Source organism: Triplophysa dalaica, chromosome 19, assembly GCF_015846415.1.
Source record: "Triplophysa dalaica isolate WHDGS20190420 chromosome 19, ASM1584641v1, whole genome shotgun sequence".
Taxonomy (NCBI): Eukaryota; Metazoa; Chordata; class Actinopteri; order Cypriniformes; family Nemacheilidae; genus Triplophysa; species Triplophysa dalaica.
This window is the reverse complement of record NC_079560.1, coordinates 8,905,452-8,928,185: the sequence shown is the minus strand read 5'-3', so window position 1 is coordinate 8,928,185 and position 22,734 is coordinate 8,905,452. Positions and strand designations below refer to the sequence as shown.

The window sequence follows — 22,734 nt, the reverse complement described above, 5'->3', positions numbered from 1 at the left end:
AGTAGTAAAATAATTTTAATATGTAATAAATATGATCAGAATGTTTTTATTATGTGCAATGTGCAGAATTGTGTTTATATAATTTTATTATATTTCCTTTGCCAAATCCACATTTTGTCCAAAGATGTTAATGAATTAAAAAGATGTAAGACTACAGACAATCGCAGAGTTTTATTTAATTATTTATCCACTTTTCATACTATGAAAGGAAGGTACGGACAGTGCCTTTGACCAATCCTCTACATATTGGGCACTTGCGTAATGAAGGTGCACATTCTTTACACACCACCAAGTGCCCACAGGGAATAAAGACGATATTAACCTCCTTATCCATGCACACTTTGCATGTACGTTCTTCTTGTAGTCTTCTCAGCTGTTCCTCCATGGGCAAGTCTGTGAAAAGGAATGACAGTGTCAATCACTTTACAACAACTCTCTCACTTCTGAGTGGGATCTATCTGATTCCCTTTGTGTGATGGCTAGTGTTAAAAGGGGCAAAATTAAAACAAAACCTTTTCTTGTGTTTGAATATACCTGAAAGATCTTGACTCGGTGATACAGCTTCATTTGTCAGGGCTGAAATTGCAGTAAGAACAAAAAATAAAAATCGATTGTCAATATTATGTAGTGGTTTGTTTGTTGTGGACTTCTCGCTGTTCATTCAGGATCTTTTCTCTTTAACGCTTTTAAGAGCATCACCTTGTTTTGCATAAGTGTTCCTATCTACTGGCCTTGAAGCCAATATGGGATACAAAGGTTTCACACTGACACAGACTAACAACATGAAACATTCAAAATGTACAGACGCTACATTTAAGATCATAAATCATCACATACCCATCAGTTCTCTCAGCAGGTACACGTCATTCTTTTTGATCCAGTTGCGGAAAACCTCTGCTGCTGCATTTCCTTTTGACAAAACTAAATCGATGAGCTGCCCTGTTTGCTGCTTGACTGAAGTGCAGTTACGTATAATATCATATTCTTTCTGTGAAATAACATTCTCCTCAAGAAGATGATCCATTAAGCTTTGTACGCTTTTAAGACGCTGTGTCAAGGCAGCGTGATGTTTCTTAAGGAAAGTGAAACCATCTGTAAAAAAAACAAGGTAGCAGAAGGGTTAGATTGAGAGGAGTTAAATTCTTGGGTCATGAGATACAATCTTTGAATAATATACCTGAGGCCATTTCCTCTGCGAGGAGCTCTCTCTCCTCCTCTCTCTTCTCATCTTCTGCACTTAATAAATCAGATACCAGTTCCTGAACAGTTTTATAATTCTCTCCACTTGTCAGAATTTTGCTCTGGACAGTTTGCTTAACCAGGCCACGTTCAAATCCCATCTCTAAAGCAGACTTCACAACAGGATTGTTCATCATCACTGCATCTTCTGAGCGGTCCTCTCCGGGTCCCAAGTGTACAACTGAAGGTTTGAGATAAAATGCAATATTTGTTAATACCGGTCAGCTAACTTTACATACACAGGTATGACAATTACGTGTTGTAGGCCAAAAAAACAAAGTATAACAAGTACTTAAACCTTTTCAAGAAAACTTACCGGGAGGATCCACAAATTCCCTTGAGTTACTATCTCCATTTGTCAAAAGCTGTAAAGACAAAGTGTAAACTAGGTATGATATCCTTCACATTGCATCAAAACCTTCAACCAAATGACACTGATTTTTTCCACATACTTGTTCAAAAAGTCTTGGAAATCTAGCTTGAATCTGATTAACAAAATCTTGGCCCTTTTCTTGTAGAAGGTATTCGCATCTATGATAAAGAAACACATTTAAAATACAAATAATACCATGATGAGAGAAATAACACTGAAAATGGTTTATTTGTTTAATAATTTACCTTGGAAACCACTTTGCATGTTCAACCCATGGATCGTCACCAGACTCCCAGCATCTGAGTCCACCGTCGCAACAAAAGCATTTTACATCATCGTTGCGACCTATGGATAAACAAAAAAAGAGATGAGGACATGAGTATTAATGGCACATTGGACTCATCTCAAGTCACACATGATTTACTAAACACGATCAAAACACTCACCAACATAGTAAAAGCCAGCTTTAGCCAGCTGGTCCGGTCGTACTGGTATTCTAGAGGGCCAGTTGACAAATGTCAGCAGTCTTTCCTCACACTGTTGCATTGCTGAATTAGAAACATTGGAAAGGCCGCCACCACTTAACGGAACGTTTTCTGCACGATCACCTCGAACGAAGCGACAGTTTGGGTAATGCCTCTGATGCTCAGACACTGCCCTATCTCCTGGTTCCCAGTTGCTAAGCTGTCCTCCACAACTGAAGCAAGCCACCCTATCGCCTTGGCCAAGGTAGTAAAAACCAGCTTTGGCCAGCTCAGCTGGAGTTATGGTAGCAACAGTCCAATTCTGAAAAGTATCCAGTCGTTCCTGTTCCCGACGCATGCCAGGATTGTGACAAGCTGGAGGTCTTTGGTGAGACATGTCCTCCACTCCACGAGACGTTATGGGACTGGAAGGGGCCAGGTTGCTGAATCCCATGTTTAAGTAACACACCTGGTCCTCCGTCTGGCCGGAAACGGCCGTGGTTGATGCTCCAGCCGATGCAGGGGCTGACAGCTGTAGGATAGCAACATTGCGGAGCGGAGAGAAGGCGGAATGGGAAGAAGATAGGAGGTTTGCGGTAGCGGGTAAACTCTGAATGAAACTGCAGTTGGGAGACAGCTGTTTGTGTTTTTCAGCAGGGCAGTCACCTGCCTGCCAGTTCTCAGCAGTCACGTTGCACCGGAAACACTGGACACGATCGCCAACTCCAGTGTAGTAAAATCCGGCACGTGCGAGACTCCTTTCTGTCACCGGTGCGGTGGCGGGGAATTTAGCGTAAGTAGATATACGAAAGAGTTCTGAGGAGTTATCATACTGTAGATCTGCGGGGCCGCTGTTACGACACAATCCCCGAAGGAAAGCATTATTTTGTAGGATTTCCATTTGGATTAAGAGAGAGCAGGATGTCCAGCAGAGAGAAAGGCTTTATTGTAACACCCCGTCTGTGTGAGGGCATAAAATGAAGCAATATCTAAGCAAAAAAATTACACAGAAAAAAAACCATATTACATTAACCCTGACCCCTGACCAGAAATCCCATGTGATGGACTCGTGATCCTTTCAACATGACTGGATAACACAATATTGGTTACGCAATAACCAAAAAAACATACACAGCACACACCAGATAGCTGTTAAATGAAATTGCTAAAGAAGAACTCATGATCGCAGCTCAGCCTGGATCACTATGAAAAACACCTCGACTACACTGACAAAAACACATTATAAAATAAAACACCGGACTCAAAATCAATTTAACTAGAAACTATAGAAAAAACGTGATCACAGGGTGCGTCCTATTAAACCTTGCTCTCTGCTGGACATCCCATAGTGAGTCTAGTCCGCCATGACAGAATAGATCATCTTAGTTAAAAAAAAATTATAAACTCCTATGTAAGAAAGAGGTTGAAGTAATGGGTTTGTGCTTCTTTCCACTATGATGCAATAATCTGTAAACAAAGAAAAGAAACAAATATTAGTCCAACCATAAAGTAAAATAATGGACGGAGCAAACTATGGATATTACTTCCTGATTGGCAAACTAACACTCCTTGCTCTCAACCAATCAATGTATCACACCTGGCAAATAAAGGCATTTCAAAGACAACGTTTTACGTGTTTCATTCCTTGTGTAGATAAACTGAACACATACAACGTTAGATAATATCTGCTCACTGCATAGCTGTTAAAGACAAAATGTATGCACTTACGTCACATTTATAAGATACAAAAAAATATTTTACAAATATGTTTGCTGGGTATTGTCTAATCCATCGGAGACCTATCGCGTTTATTAATGTCTTAATAATTATGTGATCAGATCTGTAAGTTTCGATTTCTTTTGAACTATACGGTTTTAAGGCGTTTCCTGATGTATCAACCCTTCCCCTTGATATTTGAGGTCGATGACTAATTCGAATCAGAAACGAAATGCAAATGTCAGGAACATTTTTGACCCGTAAGTGTGGAGTACGTGTGGGATGAGGGTGAAACCCCGTGTCGTGATCGGAAACGGCAAAGGAATTATCAGACGTGTTTTCCATGACGCTGTCATTTTATCTGCGCTTGTGCCTATGCGGAAAAGACAACAGCGGTTATTCTTCTCGAATACATAAAAAACAACCATGTTACACCACAGCTGTTAAAAACATGTTTGTTGGTCAATGAAGGGTTAAAAACCACCGACTCACCGTGACTGTTACTAAAATGATTTTGCTCAAGAGCAGCACCGCCAAAAGTCCTTTCTTCTGCTTCGGTTAAACAGAAGCGGATGTTGCGTCACAATAGTTGATCAAAGGTCTATATGTCTGGATAACATATTTTACATAATGTATTATTAACTATATATTAAAGTAAACGTTTATTTTATTTAATAAAAACATTATAATTTTAAAGATATCATTTAAGAAACTAAAAATCTGAAGTATGGTGCAAACTTGTGTATGCGATTGCGAAATGTACAGAATGACATTATAAACAGCATTGATGAGTAGACATACAAGTGCCATGCATCAACGTAAAATACAAGCTTTTTAAATGACACCGACACATAATCTAAATTGGGAATCTATCAAATAAACATTTTTACAACTGTGGCTGTCAGTCAAGTTGTCAGTTGCATCTTTGCCGGGCTGGTACGTAAGCAAAACCCTATCGGTTATTTGAAAAGTGGAGGTGCTACTCGTGGTTCAGAACTTACTTTCTGTTTCAGTAGGAATACGCGTTTAACAACTTTAAATCGGGTATAAATATTGTGTTGGTTCTATTTAAACCGGCGTTGTTTATGTGGTCGGAAGTGGTCTACTCCAGAGCCGGTTTAAAAAAAAGAGTTGCGACACTACCACAGACATCACAGACGTCCGAAGAATGGAATGCGGAAGTAACTCGTGTCATGGGGAGCTCTTTAGGGCATGCATTGATGATGTCACAAATCATGTCCGGAGACAAAAAAAATCTGTCATAGCAAACAGCGCTCACGTTGTGCGTGTATGCTTGCCAAGAATCCACGGATTGCGCACCTGCAGATATCAACGGAATAACGGGGATTTAAGCGCTTGTCGTTGACAACGTTACACACACAACGTGAATGCATAACTAGTCAGCTGCGAATGATTTTCAGCCTAAGCACGAATGATTAGAGACGTTTAAAACGAAACTAACCTGCAGTGTTCTACCCTGTTCATCTGTGTTCAGGCTGACACAAATTCAAGGAATGGGAAATAGGAGGCGGAAACTGCGTTTAACAACTTTTAATATAAATAAACAAACCACAAAACGAAAGTAAAAAGCCGGTAGCTCCCGCACGGTCGACTGCCGGATGCGATACCCGTGCAACCCGCAGCTGACACTCATTATCATCACTCACTCTCGTCCCGATTTGGCGTTACAAACGTGTTTGACCAATCACAGCAGACTACACTATCTGACCAATCACATGACACTAAGCCAGAAAGGAGGGATTAGAAAGATGAATCGCGGACATAATCATTTAAGAGTCAATCAAGAAATAAGGTAAGAATAATTACCTATTATTACGACATCATACTGATTTTACACCTTCTATGTACATAAACTTGTTGTTGGACAATCCATAAACCAAAGTACAACCTTAAAAATCGTATGCTAGTTACTCTTTAATGTATTGCACATTACCCATTTTTCCTAATCAAATTAAACACACAAAACTGATTAATACTGTCTTTTATACACCCATCAGACAATATGTTATTATGAATTTAATCAACGTAGTTATCAGTGCATATTGTGTTGGTATTAGTGAATTTGTAGATACAGCTGCTTCCACAGTACCTCCCACTTAAACCCATTTAAACAGACTGACAGTTTTTAACTATCGAGAGCTCCAGGAACCACGTGACAACATGGCGGCGAGATCAAAGTGTGTCGCAACTCGTCCTTCAATCATTCAACAGCTCTGGTCTACTCCATATGTTGAAAATAGTAAATCACCAAAAAAGTGACATCAGCTTAGTTTTCACAGGTAGGATCACAAATATTATACAGGGCTTTTAACCTCTCTACTTCACATTGTGAATAAGAACAAGGCTTAGCCTGCAATCATGCTCAATCTTATAATGAAATGTCCTATTTTGTTTTGTTACTTGATGATACTTTGTGGGGATTTAAAGCAGTTTTTAATCAGATAATAAACAAGATACAGAGAAATCATTAGGTAAATTATGAGGCTAAATGATGTGTATTACATTGTACAACAACCTGCATAGTTGAATGTACAAAACGAACGTCCCAAAAACGGTCATTCTATTCATTCACATATCCCATGTCTATGATCATAAACAGTTCTAACACTATAATACGTATTAAACATGGCAATCACAAGGTAAAATGGACATATAGCCGATGACATACGCAAAAAAATCTTATCAACACTGCCCCCTAGTTCATTGTTTCCAATTGTGTGCGTTTTCTTACCTTTTCAGCAGATGAATGAGGAAATTCGAAAGAATCGAAATAAGTTTACAGAATTGAATCGTTATGACTCGTTATATGAGTAGTGAGTGGTGAGCAAGGGACTTTTCGGTGTTTAAACGCCGCCCACTTTCCGCCCGCTCACGTTTGTATAATAAGACTGACTGTCAACACGACCGACTCGAACACCAAGAATTTAGTGAGAGCCGCGTTACAGACTCATTGGATTAGTTTTTTCCCCACGTCAAACTCGGAAATAACTTCCGTACATTCCAAGTAATTGATAACACTAAAACAAACATGTTACCAATGCATTAGTAACATTACAACATTACGAAACATTTAGTAACATAAAAAGGGCGCAGTTCCATAAATTATTTCTAGGTTGAAGTGGGAAATATCTTACTTAGTTTTTAGGCTCATAAATGATTAAATAAGGAAATATTTGATGGTATGGCGACAAGAATCACGCGTCTGAATGTTGAACTATAAAATACCCAGGGAAAGTTGTTACTTTACTTGATTAAACTATACCAGTTGTGTTATAATGTAACTGACAGGATATTTAATTATTTAAACCCTTTTATAAATGAATGGAGATCTAAAAGGGAGAATGAGAGTGAAGCAAGCCAGTCTTAAATCGTATCATCAATACCATTTTTAAAAACACACATGTTATTGTACTATTGGCTCTTAACCTTTACTAAAAGGACAGGTACAACACAGAACAAAATAATTATAGATATAAACAAAGAAAGATTAGAGTATTTCACGCATCAAATAGGCTATTAGTGTAATTTATAAAGAAAAAATGAAAAAAACATAACCATGTATAATTAACAAGAACAACTTGGCTAATAAAATAACAAAAACAACTTCCATCAAGCTCTTTTCACAAATGTCCAAACTCAAATACGTAGCCATATACATGTATTTTATAATATCTTTGTGTTTTTCACTGTTTCTCTGAAAAATCCCCTATACCAAAGGAATGGTATAAGACATACACATGCCTCTTGAATGGATCAATACTGAGGTAAGCAAACGTCTGCTCATTTTCTACGGCAGATGGGTAGCACAATCCAGACATATCCTAAAAAATAAAACCAGAAAGAATTTTAAGTCTGCATGGCTGTCACTATTTCATACTTGCTGTTTTTTTTTGAAGTTAAGTCAGATGTGTTGTGTTGTGTCTAGGCAACAGTGGCGGTGGGGGATATATGTCACTCTGTTTGGTTTGGATACAGCTCATCTGTTGCATATACAACCAAAGCTGCTTAAAGACATACAGTAGAATATTATAATTTTAATTGCCTTCATGATCATCCCAAATCCCTATGACATTCGCTCTGAAAGTTAGTTACTTAGTCTCAATCACTATTCGCTGATAAAGAATGCAAACCATGCAAGAATGCAAGTGAAAGTTAATAGTGAAAGATACAAATAACAGTGAAAAGACTGCTGTTAAGTCCCTAACCTTCTGCCAAATCTCCTTTTGTGTTTCAATTTAAAGAAAGTCTGTTGTGTTTCATGTAAGAAAGTCATAAAGGTTTAAAAAACATCTGGGTGACTAAATGTCAACATCATTTTAGTCAGTCTTGTTAATAGAGCATGCAAAAAATGAGCAAGGCTACATACATAAGCAGAAACCTTCAAGACCGTTGAGACCAAACTAATGTCTTTTGTGCCCGGGTCCTTCTGAACACTGGAAGACACATTAAACAGATGTTTGTCAATAAAGTTTTCTGCACGCAACTGTTGCATTTAAAAAAAGTTAATATGAGATATAAATGTAGGCCAAAAATCCATACCTGACCATATCTTTGTATATTATTTTAGCAGTGTCAATGTAAGGGTGAATAACATCCTCATATTGGCAAAGTTCACCTCCTAAAACCATATGCTTGAACAATCTGAACAGAAATTCCTGACGATCATCCGCACTGATTTTATGATAATTGTCAGAATCCTCTTCAAGCAAAATCTGTCAAAATGCAAACAGAGAAAACAACTCAGCTCATTGTTGCGCCTATGCGTGAGAGCCTCTATGGTCGTAATATAGTTTTAAAAGGTCCATACCCTGCGTAACTCATCAAAGTTAGGGTGTATTTCATGGTAACATTTGACAATGTGTCCAGAGGGGTGAACAATATCGTTTGAGTAAATTGGATCAAACATTTCCACTGAGACTTTTGTACAAGGAATAACTTCAGCATTTACATGTGTGATGTCTCTACCTGTGAATGAGTGAAAAGCCATTATTTGTTTTTTAAGAAATGAGAAATAAACTAGTATTGTAATTAAATACCAATTCACAATTTAAGATTAAAGCACTCATCATTCATCATTATGTATTAATTTATCATACCCAGCAGTGTCCATGATCCAGAGTTATCAAGTACCTTCAAATTGTACTTTACACAGGGATCTTGAAAGAAATTCTGTCAATAACAATTTGCATGTGTTTGCATAATGTTTTTACACATAAATGGTCAAATATAATGGGATAATACTTACCCAGGCAAAGTCATTCCACCTATAAGGCTGGAAGGGTTGGTCAAAGTTAAATGCCTGGGTGGTTATGCGACCCAACATCGACCTAAAAGGCCGAGTGACAAACACATTGAACCAAAATGTCAAATTATCTGAAAAAAGTATATTTATTTATTACTATTTGATCAAATATACAGCAAACTATTTTTATTAATATTTTGTAAGAATCTACTGTAGTTATAACCCTAACACTAAAAAGTTTGAACCTGTCGATTTAAATAATATTTACAAATGTCACTGTGACAAAAAGAGGTTTTATGTAGATTGAGATCTTTAATCTTATTGAATACTGCGAAAGCCTCGACCTTATATAACTGGTCAAAGCACACGGATAAATACACAAAACAATATTTGCATACTTTCCGAAAGGGAAAATTATAAAGCTTACGTCAATTACGCAAGTATGAATGTGTTTGTGGTTTCTTTCGCGTCGTATAAATTATCTGCGTATTTCGAGTTGGTGCTTAGTATGTGAGAATTGATGAATGTGCTGCGCCACATATTTTCAGTATGTCAACAGACTTTTTTTCTGCGCAACCAGTAGATTGTTACCTATTGTTACGCCGTACAATGTTACCTTTTTATAACGGGGAACATTCTTACCATTTCATCAGGAGTCTTGTTATCTTTGGGTCTTGCTGAAACGTGGACGTTTTTTTGGACAGCAGGTTGAATGTGAACGCTTGCTCAAACGAAAGTTTCTCCTCCGCCATGCTGCTTGTTGAGCGTTACCATGACAACAAAACCAGCCGCGCTCTCAGCTGGGACGGTGAAGAATTACGTCATGGTAGCAGGACAAAAGACCAAAAACCTAAACCCTAGTAAAGTTTTTTTTATACTTTTGTATATTTTGACAATTGTTTATTCCAGTTCCACAAGTTTATGGGTGCAATACAGAAAGAAAGATAGACATGTTGTAATTTTCCCAATGACTTTTAAAGCTTTAACTCACAGGCAGGGTTTTGGTCATGAAGTGCTTTATATAATAGGCTATACTGCATACTCAGCAGAACTGTTTAATGTCGAACAGATGTGTTGCTTTAAGACTATGAAATCTATCTGACTGGGGAAAATAATTTTTGCATAATTGACAACAGTACCTTGTAACATTGAACATTTACATTATGCATTCGTTTACCTTTATCCCAGAGCAAAGTGGTATTCAAAGTACACATTTATGCACCGTTCATATTCTAAATCAAATCATTTAAATATATTTTCAATTAAATTTTCCACTTCAAGTGTCTTGAAGGCAGTACGGAGCGTTTTTACTGTATCATATGAAGTTTCATATCCCAGGATACCGCTGTGTTTCTGGAAGGAATGCACTTACGTATGCTGCCCATGCTGATTCCCACTTCAACAGTGAGAAGTGTCACATTTCAGCATCTGGTTTTCATAGCCAATACAGGATGTTGTTGAAGTCCAATAAACTATAGTATTAAAATGAAACAGAATTGGTCTGGACAACCGCTTTTGTTGAGCTGAAGACTTCTGTGTAAATATCTTTTTTGTGGGTGTTTGGAATCCAAAGAGGGCGGTCTCAACCCACAGGACACTTAAGATAATGACCATCTCATTGAAAGGTGCACATCTTCACACTTGTATGTGTGGGATTGCAAAAACCAAGATGATCTGGATCACTTTGTTTCTGTTTCATATTTTTACTCATCTATTTGCATCATCAGACATGCCTATGGTGAGTGTTGTCATCTTTTGCTTTTCTATAAATAATGTTCTTTAAAGTTTCTTCATCATAACTTGAATCTTTTTAGAGAGCTATTAAAAAGAATTACTTTATTTAAAAAGTTGTATTATATTTAATGACGTACATAGCATATAGTATATTGTTTTATTTATATGTTCATTAAACCAATGTAATGCTTTTTAAAGATACAGTAATTTTACATTCAATTTGAATTTCAACAGACCATTTATTGTCGTTATTATTATTATCATGTTGTTGTAAAAGAAAACTTGTCTAATATGTATGCAATACAGTGTTTGATTATTTCCACATCAGAATTCAAGGAGCACTCACCATGATGAACCTGTGATTTTAAATGAGCAGTTGGACAATGCGTCTTTTCAAGACCAAAAAGAATATAGCTCAGGCAAAGACAAATGCACTATGCCTTGTGAAATGACTGCCAAGCTAATGCGTGATGAGAAGCATTCCTTGTGCAGTAGGTGTTTCCTACTATTTGTGCATGATATTATTCAATCATTTACACTTTCCTTCATTTATATGTTATTTTTTCTCACTGTTATACGTTTATTTGAGTTCTTACTGAGTTTGATGCTGGTTGTGTATATTAGGTATCCTCCAAAACACCATGGTATCATATACAAGAAGCACTAGAAAGCTGATCAGAGATCTCATTGATGAACAGCAGAAGACCTTGGAATTACTCTCAAGTCAGGTATACATAAAATTCCATACATATAACCTCTCATTACATGAACATTGCTCTTAAACTTCTAACTTTTCCTCTTTAAGATGAATGAACTGATGACCAGAGTGAACACGCTCAGTTTGGACATGCAGAGAAGCAACAACGATGTCTTTTCCTTGCAGTCCCACGGTAAGATTATTAGGTTCATTTTCTTAAGAAATGCCTATACCACATCATCCTCAGTGAATTACCATTTCTTTTCACAGGGAGAGATTGTAGTGACATCAAAGAGACACTAGAGGCAATATCTCCCAAAATTCCTAGTGGAATTTACATAATTCATCCAGAAGACACAGATGTTCCTTTTGAGGAAAGTACCTCATTATGAATTTGAAAATGTCAAGCCAGAGTTTTCTTTTATCAGAAACAAAACAAACATTTGTTATTAGATTTGCGCCGATGATGAATTAAGTGTTTTACACTTGGACCTCTAACAGGTGTTCTGTGAAATGGACTATATGGAGGGTGGATGGACAGTAATACAGAGAAGAACAGATGGTCTCACTGACTTCAAAAAAGTGTGGTCAGAGTACTTGGATGGATTTGGACACTTACCAGGTGAATTGTTTATCAATTAACGTTCATCAATTAAAATGGGTTTCGTTTAAAGATCTCTGTCGGTTTTGTCTCCTAAGGAGAACACTGGTTAGGTCTGAGGAAGGTCTTCAATATTTTGAATCAGAAAAACACACGTTTCCAGCTGCACGTGTCTCTGGTGTCGCAAGATGATTCCATAGCGTATGCTTCATATGACAATTTTTGGCTTGAAGACGAAACCAACTTCTTCGCAATACACCTGGGCAGATATGCTGGTAGTGCAGGTCAGACATTTCGTTTTTTAGTTCTCATGACACTGGATCAATTCACCCGGTTGAGCATGGCAAGGATGTACTCCTCAAGTTTGCATTTAAAACACAGTTTTTGAATAATGTTTCATATTAAAATAAAACTTCAAAATAAGAGCATGATTTAATCTTGCTCTGTTTCTGCAGGGGATGCATTCAGAGGATATGACCAGGAGGAGAACCAGGACACAGCTCCGTTCAGTACCTCTGATATTGACAACGATGGCTGTGCCCCGTTCTGCACTTTTGATGAAAAAGCAGTTGAAAGCTGCAGTGTGCACCAAAACAACACAGGATGGTGGTTTAACCAATGTGGAAAAGCAAATTTGAATGGCTCCCAACTGGACCAAGATTACACCACCCAGTCACATATTCGATGGGACACCTGGACTAAAAACGGCAAGCCAGTCCAAATCAAATCAGTGTCTATGAAGATCAGAAGAGTTCAGATCCAGAACTCAAAATAAATCCATGAAGCATTGATCATTGACCGAGATGTCATCAGTGTGACAAAACGTCTGGTATTGCGATGGGTCAAGAACCAAAATATTTATTCTTGCTTTTCATTATAATGAAAAAAGCTGTATCACTACTCAAATGTTATCATTAAAAGACTCTGCACTGTAAAAAGAAATGTGATACTTTTTTTTCTGATAGTTTTTACAGATATTCAGGCATATAATAAAAAAACTGTAATTTTACAGATTTTTTTCAGATTTTTCTTGTATCATTTAAAATACAGGAAAAACATTAAAACTGCAGAAAAAGACCGAAAATGTATAAGAAAGACTACAAAAAATATGTAGTTTTACAGAGGGAAAACTGTTATTTGAATGTTGTTTTTTTCTGGGGTCCCAGCTGCCGGAAAATTCCCTTTTTTAAAGGATTTTTTTGTTACAGTTTATTTTTGAAAACATGGTCCAAACCGTTAAATTACAGGAAGAGACCGTAAATTTACTAGAAAACAGGAAACCGTTTAATTTATTTATTTATTTAACGGTTTATTTAGTTTTTCACTGGATTGTTTTACAGTGTAGATTTAACTAAATAAATGGATTTAAGAGAAACTCTCCTCAGCTCTTAAAATGCCAGATGTAAATTCAAGACAACAGTAATTATTCAAAACAAAATTATAGCTTCTGCAGAGCAAATTTTGTGACACTAAAGCCCCTTAAAATTTCAAACACAACTTAATTTGTCCCTAAAAGAATTTACTGTCATGAAAATGACATTTTTGGCATTGGAAAAACATGAAACATAATAAAAGGGAAGACTGGATTTTTATGGCAACATCTGTGTCCCCACTGATGTGTGTGGCCCATGTTTTTTCCTGATTCATTGACAGGATCAATATAATTAACACACTTAAATAAGCTGCATAGTGTGTGGGCCCCTATTAGCCTCACTGTCCTTAGGTAAATATGTCAGTAGTTATGTGTATATGTTAAACCATCTGTTCTGCGTCTATTTACAACAATGTATCCTGCCAAATTTTGTCCTGCCAAAGACTAAACAAAATGTCCAAGTTTTGCTAAAGCGTGTCATGTATGGTATCTAGCCCTGGGCCTATGTGGGAGTCACCGTGAGAGAATGTAGGAATTTCTAGGACATAGGTCCAGTGGAGTTATGAAACCAGATAACACCAGACCCGTGTGATTTGACTTTAGTAATAAATGGGATGGTAATCTTGAAGCGTACAACAATATTTGTCCTGTCCATTTGAAATAAAACACTCTCCATTTTAAGCCCAAAGTAATGTATACTTTGCTTGTCCGCTTCTGCTCCGGCACGAGGACAGTGGGTGACAATTTTCATGATGAGTAGAGCAAATACTTTGACTTGTTCATCCACATTCACATGCAATGAAGTATATTTTAAAACTGTGCTTGAGACATGGACATGGAAAGTGAACTAAAAATTAATTTAATTTATTTAACAATATGTCATTCAAAACCTGTAAATGACTCTTTCTTCTGAGGAGCACAAAATAAGATATTTTGAGAAATGTCTTTGGTGGTTTTGTGTCCATAGAATGTACTGTAAGTCAAAAGGTGTCAATGTTGTTTGGTTACCAACATTCTTCAAAATATAGAAACCATATTATAAGTTGACTTCAGCTTAAAGTTTGGTATCAAAATAACTCTGCTGCAAAGTGGTGCAACGACCAGATAAAAAAATGACAAATTGCTGGCAACGAAACTATTTAAGTCCCATAGTAGCAAGCCTTGCGCCGAGGGCAGTCTGTTATTATGATCCATGTCCCTGGAAATGGATCTTAAAATAGCGGGCGCAAGTAAAGCGGCCCATCAACACGAGAATAGAAACAAGACAGTGGCTTCCCATGACCCACTGTGAGGGTTACCTTTTGACCCTTTCACTTGGCTCACGTACTCACGTACTTTTGTGGGCAATATGCTAACCGCTGCGTCCGTACACATTTAAACGGTTTACTGAACGCACACACAAAGGAGTAAGAGTGTGGGAGATGGAAAGCCAGAGAGAGTCAAAATAAATGGAGTGAGATGTGTGATGTAGCCGCTGAACGTGCATGAGGATTGGTCTGTTTGGAATTCCATTGAAGCCATTTCCCACAGTTTACAGCGAGTTGGACGTCCGTAATGAACACACAGGAAGCAGAGGTTTATTGAGAACACTAAAATGGACCCAAAGGGATACAGCATCTGAACTCCTTTACTGAGTTTTGAATTTGGAAGCAGATTTTAATCACGACTCGGAAGACAGAACTGATGAGGAATTTACAATGAATGGGTTGTTTTGAAAGGAGAGGGAGTTGTTGAAAGAGCACATGACATTACTGTGACTTCTTCAGTGACTCTGTGTAAAGTTTTAATGATAATGGTAACCAAATATAGTAATGCATTTTCCAATCTGTCAAAGGCTAAATATGGTGCTAAATGCTTTCCGCTATTGAGAAAATTGATTGCAGGATAACAAATGAACTAATTTGTAATGATAAAGAATGATTTTCAGTCAAGCATGAAGAGGTAAGAATTGTTATAATGTACTTCTTTTATAGCCAATGAGTGGAAAACAAGGGACCGAATTCCTCAGTGGTCTGCACTCTCTCAAGACAAGCGAGAACATAACAAAGAATTGTAGAAGATGGTGACTTGCCAGTGCATAGCGCACACTCCATCTTTCAGAGCTGGATGTTTGGATAGCGGGATGTGTTGGATTTGGTGTATTCACATCATGTCAAAAGTGTGCTGCCTCAGTTGAAAGGATGAATCAAAGAAGACTCGTTCTGGAGGACAAAAATCAATCAAGGTATCCCACGATTGAAAAGAGGAATCGAAGTAAAGACAATTTACTGATGAATGAAGACTTTGCTGACGACTCTTATGGCTGTTACGGATACTACCATAGGTGAGTTGGTCAAGGATCTATAGGTGAATTCAGTGTAGGTATAGCTTTCTGAGATACGTTCAATGCGTTGTTTAATGTGTTTATAATGTCATTTTTTATTAAAGTGGCAAGGTTTTAATTGTAAGGTTGGTCAGAAAAATCTGTTTTAAAATGTGTCATAAACGACCAACGTTATGGATGGTTTAGAAAGTTTGACATGTTTAGCCAAACTACATGGATTTTAACAAGGTTGTGGTTTGCTATTAAAACAATTCAAACTGTTTGTTAATTGAAATCAAATCAAATAATGGTATGAATATTGTTTGAAAAACTTAAACTAAATGAAATGGAAAAATTGCCCCACCAATAAACTGAATGTTTAAGTCGAGGTATTAAAATTCACTGAAAGCAAATGAAAAAGAATCTAATAAAATAAAAATAAATTAACTTATACAGCAATATAAAAAATAAACAGATAAATAATTAAAGCAAATAACAATATTGCAAAAAATACACTAAAATGTACATGTAAATTACGCTAATTTAAGATATTAATAAACTGTGCTGTACAATAAAATTGGCAACAAAACTAATAAAATAACTCTGTGTTTTAACTAAATCAAATTAACTAAACCATATGCATTAATAAATTATCAATTTGACTAATAATCGATAGTTTAACCTTACATGGACAATGTTATATACCTTTATTTTATTTTATTTTATTTTCTATCATATTTATGTTATTACATTTATTTATTTCATGAAATGTGTAATATAACATTATAAATTAATGCATTCAAATCAAACAACCTGCATGTTTGGGTGTTCTTGTCCTTTTCATGCAATCTTTCAGTAGTAAATAAAAATGAATGGTTTATTTGAGATTAAAATGAATCCTGGTAGTTTACAAAAAGCCAGTACTGTTCCAGATGTGACTAGAATGAGTGGATATCGATAGGACACAACTTTTAAGTGTTTACAGGCTCACAGGCAAGAGACAACTATGTCTCCAAGTACACTTAAGAATGACAAGCAACTGATTTGAACAGTTACACAAACTTAAATATCTGGCCAAACTACAAGTTTTTTATCTGTTTTTAATCATAGTGAGACCCTGGCCCGACAGATGCTAGCCAAGAGCAGGAGACAGGCTGTGCGAGGGGCAGCCTACATGTTCAATGCCCACCCAAACAGCCTAACACCTTTAGAAGAACGTTTCCTTGATGCCGCCGAATATGGAAACATACCTGTTGTGCGTAGAATGCTGGAGGAGATTCCCGATCTGGATGTTAACTGTGTGGACTACATGGGCCAGAATGCATTGCAGTTGTCAGTAGCTAATGAACACTTAGAAGTAACAGAACTTTTGTTAGAGAAAGATAATCTATCACGTATAGGGGATGCACTTTTGTTGGCCATCAGTAAAGGCTACACAAGGATTGTGGAGGCCATACTGAGCCACAAAGCATTCGCTGACTACAAACGACTCACAGCAAGCCCCAGTCAAGCACCCATACACGATGACTTCTTTGCCTATGACGAAGACGGTACACGCTTTTCTCATGACATCACTCCAATCATTCTAGCATCTCACTGCCATGAGTACGAGATCGTGCACATACTTTTGGGAAAAGGCACTCGTATTGAGCAGCCGCATGACTACTTTTGTACATGTGACACTTGCAATTATCATCAAAAGTATGATTCTTTTAGCCACTCACGCTCACGGATCAATGCCTATAGGGGATTGGCCAGTCCGGCTTACCTCTCACTGTCCAATGAGGATCCTGTGTTGGCGGCACTGGAGCTCAGTAATGAGCTTGCCTCTTTGGCCAATATTGAAAAAGAGTTTAAGGTATGGCAACCAAATCTAGTATATAGATCTTAAAAATCAGACAGATTAAAAATGTCAACAACGTTTTGTGTATATACACACTTTTCTTTGTGCTTTGTAATGATTATTTTCCTTAGAATGAATATAGGAAACTTTCCATCCAATGCAAAGACTTTGTTGTGGGACTTCTGGACTTGTGCAGGAGCACCAAAGAGGTGGAAGCGATTTTGAATGGTGAAGAGGATGAGACCTTAGATGCGCCTGGACGGCCAAGTCTCATTCGCTTAAAACTTGCAATAAAGTACGAACTGAAAAAGGTAAATTATATACATATACAATTTTAAGTCATATTTAAATTATAAATCACGTTAAAATGTATGATATTAAATCAAAATGTTCCATATTTACTGTCAGGGTTGCCATGTTGCGTTTTTTTCCACAGAATTTGGTTAATTTTAAAGTCGTTGGTTGTGTTTAAAGTCTTCAGTTTAAAGGGGAAAGATTTTGATCATCATCAGTTATTCTTTATTTATTTAACAGACGGTAATTATGATTACTACTGTACCGTGATTTTCAAGAAGAAACTGTGCGTAATACATAAATGTGTTAAATAAGTGTAAATGACTCAAATAAATACTTATATAAATAGTTATTCAGTATAAAATATATTTTTACGTATAGAAGAGGCAACATTTGAGTTTTGGTATTTGGGTTGTTTGGCTAGTTTTGATTAGCCATTGAACTGGTTGGCTACGCAAATCTGGCAACCTTTAACATCCATTTCTGTTTCACAAAAGGTTCTTCACAGTGGTGTCTTTGGATTTTTTTCTGGTCTTTTTGCAATTTATTTATTTATTATTGCCATAAAATGTTGAATCAAAATGTTTAAAAAAAGAAACAGAAATAGAAAAACCTGTGTATCTGAGTATTTTTTTGAACTTTCCCAAACAGTTTGTGGCTCATCCTAACTGTCAACAACAGCTCTTATCAATATGGTATGAAAACCTGCCAGAACTGAGGCAGCAGAGCACAGCTATAAAGCTCCTGGTGGTTTTAGGTGTTGCAATTGGACTCCCTGTCCTGGCTATTGTGTACTGGGTGGCACCATTTAGCAAGGTATGTTTTCTTACAGATAAGGCATGCTATCACTTCTAACAATCTGGGTTTGCTACATAGCAAACATAAACAGTACATACATGACAATATTTTTGTGTTAACATCCTGTGTGAATCACGTACTAAAGCTGTTCTATTGTACTCAATGTTTCTTTAGCTTTAAATTCCCATGACTGTAAATTACAGCAATGCTTAAAATATCCAGGCGTGTCACATGAGTCATAACAATGTCGATAAGCGTAGAAAGATAATAAGCATTAATGGCTAAATATACAATAGAACTATGTACAAACAGTGCATCAAAAATAAGCACTTCTTGGAAACCTCACTACACTCTATAAAAAATGCTGTTACCAACAGATGGGAAAAATCATGCGTGGTCCTTTCCTTAAGTTTGTGGCCCAAGTAGCCTCCTTCACTATTTTCCTTGGCCTTTTGGTCATGAATGCTGCAGACCGCTTTGGTGGGACACAGCTGCTTCCAAATATGACCATTCACGACTATCCGACGCAGCTGTTCCGTATGAAAACAACTCCCTTTACGTGGATGGAAATGCTCATCATTTCTTGGGTCATAGGTTTGTTTCTTATTTTTACTTTCCATTAAGACAACATTATGCATAATTTGCATGTGCTTGGTCTGTTTAAAATGATTTGTTTTCAAATCACTTTCATAGGGATGATTTGGGCAGAATGCAAGGAAATCTGGTCACAGGGTCCGAGGGAATATCTACTCGAGCCTTGGAATTTGCTAGACTTTGGAATGTTGGCAATTTTTGTGGCATCCTTCATCTCAAGGATAATGGCCTTCTGGCATGCGTGTGCAGCTCAGCGTTATGTTGATCAACACTACACAGACCTAACAAACGTAACTTTGCCTGCTGAGGTGGGATACTTCCAGCTTGGTGAGTGACTTGTCAAGTCGACCTCTTAGATATGTCAAGCAAGATTCAGGTCTGGAAAAAAATGATGACATAATATACAGTATGATAACAAGCAGTCTGTGTAATGTCTCTCTTATTGTATGTCGTTCCAGCTCGGATTGACTGGCTGCCCTCCGATCCACAGTTAGTTTCAGAGGGCCTGTACGCCATTGCAGTGGTTTTGAGCTTTTCTCGAATTGCATACATACTCCCAGCTAATGAGAGCTTTGGACCGCTGCAGATATCTTTGGGCCGAACTGTGAAGGACATCTTCAAGTTCATGGTTATCTTCATCCTTGTCTTTTTGGCCTTCATGTTTGGGATGTTCAACCTCTACTCGTATTACTTGGGGGCTAAACAGAATGAGGCTTTCACAACGTGGGTACAAACAGAATAAGATTTCTGGATCATCCCCTTTTCATAGGAACACACTATACTTCTATTCCTCTATTCTTTTATTTTGGACGTGGATTACTAATGTAATTTTTTTCTCTAACTCTGTAGTGTAGAAGAAAGCTTCAAAACATTGTTTTGGGCAATATTTGGCCTTTCTGAGGTCAGGTCTGTAGTTGTGAACAACGGACACATTTTCATCGAGAACACTGGCTATGTTCTCTATGGAGTATATAATGTCACCGTGGTCATTGTCCTACTCAACATGCTCATTGCCATGATCAACAATTCATTTCAGGAGATCGAGGTATTCATCTCATGTGTTCACATTTGTCTTAAGTGATGCCAAGCTGATCACCCAGGAATTTGTAACTGTTTTACAAGGTGGTTAATTCGTATGAATTCGTGCAATGTGAATTATACAAAATCCTATACGATTATAAGAAAAAAGCAATACTGAAGCCCCACCATTAACCACACCCTTAACATTACTGACACGAAAGCAAACAGTAGGCTATTAAAAAGTATGAAAACGATATCATGAATTCGTTCGAATTAGCCAGCTCGTTAAATAGTTACCAATTCCCGGGAGATTGTGTTGGTGCTGTTGACATTATAAATCTGTGCAATAGAGCAAATGGGATCTGTAAATCAGTTACAAGTGAGTTGCATATTGAACAAAAAACAAAGTTTAACTGTCTAAATACAATCTTTGGAAAGGAATCCATTTGCTCTGCACATCTCTTGCATTTTAGTTTGTTAAGGATTGAAAACTTTGCAGGATGATGCAGATGTGGAGTGGAAGTTTGCCCGTGCCAAGCTCTGGTTCACCTATTTTGAAGAGGGCAGGACTCTTCCTGTGCCATTTAACCTAATACCGAGTCCTAAGTCTTTTTTGGGTCTGGTGACAGGGGTAAAGGGACTCCTGCACGAGCTCCTCAACAGACACAAAGCCATCATGAAGGGGTCTGAGCTTCATGAGGTGAAATTTAACATCTTTCCTTTGTTCATAAGCAAAGCTTATAAACTTATTTAAACGGATAGTTCACCCAAACGTGTAATTATTTACTCATCCTCTAGTCATGGATTCTACAGAATATAAAAGAAGATATTTTGAAGAAAGTTAGTAATCAAACAGCACCGACGCCCATTCACTTCTATTGTAGAAGTGAATGCAAGCAAAACAATGCAAGTGAAAGGCTGCCAGTTAACAACATTCTTCAAAATGTCTTCTCATGCAGGTTTGAAATGACAAGAGTAAATGATGACAGAATTTTCATTTTTGGGTAAACTATCACTTAAAACATCATTTTGTTAGAATTAACGAATACATGCATGTTGCTCTTGTGTCTTCAGTTGGGACAAAACAAAGCCACCAATGAGAAGAATCTTGCCAACTCCAGTCGATATCAAGCACGTAGTGTTGTTGGTTATTCTCTGGTTAAAGTTTACATTTTGTCAAGTAAATTTCATTTTAATTTTAACTTTCAACTTCTGTATTTAATCTCCACAGAAAATCATGAAACGCTTGGTTAAACGCTATGTCATTAAAGCTCAGACTGACAAAGAATGTGATGAAATCAATGAGGGTACGTGTATTTACATTAACTCTTTCATTAGTTTTAAACTTCGGAAGAAACACCAATGTCTTAAATGTATGATGCATGAATTGAATTGTCCTGTTGGGAAAACAATGCTGTGTTTCAGGTGAACTGAAGGAGATTAAGCAAGACATTTCAAGCCTTCGGTACGAGCTGTTAGAGGAGAAGTCCCACAACCTGGAGGAGCTGGCTGAGCTAGTGAGAAAACTTGAAGAAAATCTCTCTCAGCATTCTCTTACACAGAAGACTTACTGAGAAAGTCGAAAACAGAAACATATTCTTATTATATAAGCCAGAAAGACAATTTGCACAGGGACTTCAGTTCCAAATGCTTTTTTGCCTCGGTCTGGGTTAGCAGAAAAAAACATGACTGTGAAAATGATACTGTGCTTTTTTCTTATATTTAATATAATGCGAGACTATGCAATCCTATAGTGGGATTTTTGTATGATACACATGCTGACCAATTTTACTCACTAATTTTGAAAGAAGTAGAAACATTCCCAGTCAGTCATCATACTTCGCCCAAAATCACACAACTAAAATTCCTCTTAGCAACTTGCTGGCAAATTCTTGAGGAATGAGAAGAGATATATCACATAAAAACAGTATTAGTTTGCATGCATTAAAATGTGAAAAATAGCATATTAATAATATATTTTACATTTGTATTATAACTTAAGTAGAATTATACTACTAAGCACAGGCCTGTTTGGCATCTCAGCCCTAATGAATGTTTATTAAACCTACTTGTAATGGGCTGTTCCAATGCTTCCAAAAATCCTGAAGGAGTAAAGCACCTCAAAAACATACCAAAAGCTTCAATGCCTCCCGATCTTCATTCCAGTTACTCTCTCATCCTTTTGTACTAACAAAATAACTTCATTTCAATGTGTGTATGTAAATAAAGATACATCTTATATTCAATATTTTAAGCTTGACTTCTGTTATAGCTACATCATAAGGGACAGATATTTCACTGAATTAGACCTATTCCGTCAAAAAAACCAAAAAGTACATTAGAGGGAAAGACATAGGCACACATTATTACAAGTTATTATGAAAAATCCAGAGAGAATGAGGAATGAAAACATGTTTTAATAGA

The 22,734-nt window shown here is 37.0% G+C and overlaps 4 protein-coding genes across 6 annotated transcripts; 2 read left to right on the top strand and 2 right to left on the bottom strand.

Annotated features, from left to right (window-relative positions):
- Window positions 1-68: 68 nt before the first annotated feature.
- On the bottom strand, window positions 69-7,020 carry birc2 (baculoviral IAP repeat containing 2). The gene is made up of 9 exons (XM_056730540.1): window positions 6,545-7,020; window positions 2,059-3,543; window positions 1,858-1,957; window positions 1,692-1,770; window positions 1,556-1,604; window positions 1,178-1,420; window positions 838-1,092; window positions 535-576; window positions 69-393 (listed from the first exon to the last, which is right to left on the bottom strand). The coding sequence occupies exons 2-9, from the start codon at window positions 2,975-2,977 to the stop codon at window positions 200-202; spliced, it is 1,881 nt and encodes a 626-aa protein (XP_056586518.1). The 5' UTR covers window positions 2,978-3,543; window positions 6,545-7,020; the 3' UTR covers window positions 69-199.
- A 135-nt stretch (window positions 7,021-7,155) lies between these two features.
- cfap300 (cilia and flagella associated protein 300) lies at window positions 7,156-9,916 on the bottom strand. The gene is made up of 7 exons (XM_056730543.1): window positions 9,698-9,916; window positions 9,059-9,140; window positions 8,910-8,982; window positions 8,621-8,778; window positions 8,353-8,525; window positions 8,180-8,246; window positions 7,156-7,634 (listed from the first exon to the last, which is right to left on the bottom strand). The coding sequence occupies exons 1-7, from the start codon at window positions 9,805-9,807 to the stop codon at window positions 7,497-7,499; spliced, it is 801 nt and encodes a 266-aa protein (XP_056586521.1). The 5' UTR covers window positions 9,808-9,916; the 3' UTR covers window positions 7,156-7,496.
- A 566-nt stretch (window positions 9,917-10,482) lies between these two features.
- On the top strand, window positions 10,483-13,019 carry angptl5 (angiopoietin-like 5). The gene is made up of 8 exons (XM_056730542.1): window positions 10,483-10,793; window positions 11,118-11,280; window positions 11,414-11,517; window positions 11,595-11,679; window positions 11,757-11,861; window positions 11,989-12,108; window positions 12,186-12,371; window positions 12,543-13,019. Exons 1-8 carry the CDS (start codon window positions 10,662-10,664, stop codon window positions 12,860-12,862), a joined length of 1,215 nt encoding a protein of 404 aa, XP_056586520.1. The 5' UTR covers window positions 10,483-10,661; the 3' UTR covers window positions 12,863-13,019.
- A 1,982-nt stretch (window positions 13,020-15,001) lies between these two features.
- Window positions 15,002-22,592, top strand: trpc6a (transient receptor potential cation channel, subfamily C, member 6a). Of its 3 annotated transcripts, XM_056732051.1 has the most exons (13): window positions 15,002-15,254; window positions 15,433-15,782; window positions 16,872-17,619; window positions 17,736-17,915; window positions 18,550-18,714; window positions 19,074-19,290; window positions 19,390-19,617; window positions 19,749-20,013; window positions 20,140-20,335; window positions 20,810-21,010; window positions 21,385-21,453; window positions 21,542-21,617; window positions 21,736-22,592. In XM_056732051.1, the coding sequence occupies exons 2-13, from the start codon at window positions 15,640-15,642 to the stop codon at window positions 21,882-21,884; spliced, it is 2,637 nt and encodes an 878-aa protein (XP_056588029.1). In that variant the 5' UTR covers window positions 15,002-15,254; window positions 15,433-15,639; the 3' UTR covers window positions 21,885-22,592. The 3 variants fall into 3 exon arrangements, with proteins under 3 accessions (XP_056588029.1, XP_056588028.1, XP_056588030.1); XM_056732050.1 differs by having other exon boundaries at window positions 15,002-15,782; XM_056732052.1 differs by having other exon boundaries at window positions 15,002-15,782; window positions 21,385-21,441; window positions 21,736-22,590.
- Window positions 22,593-22,734: the final 142 nt, after the last annotated feature.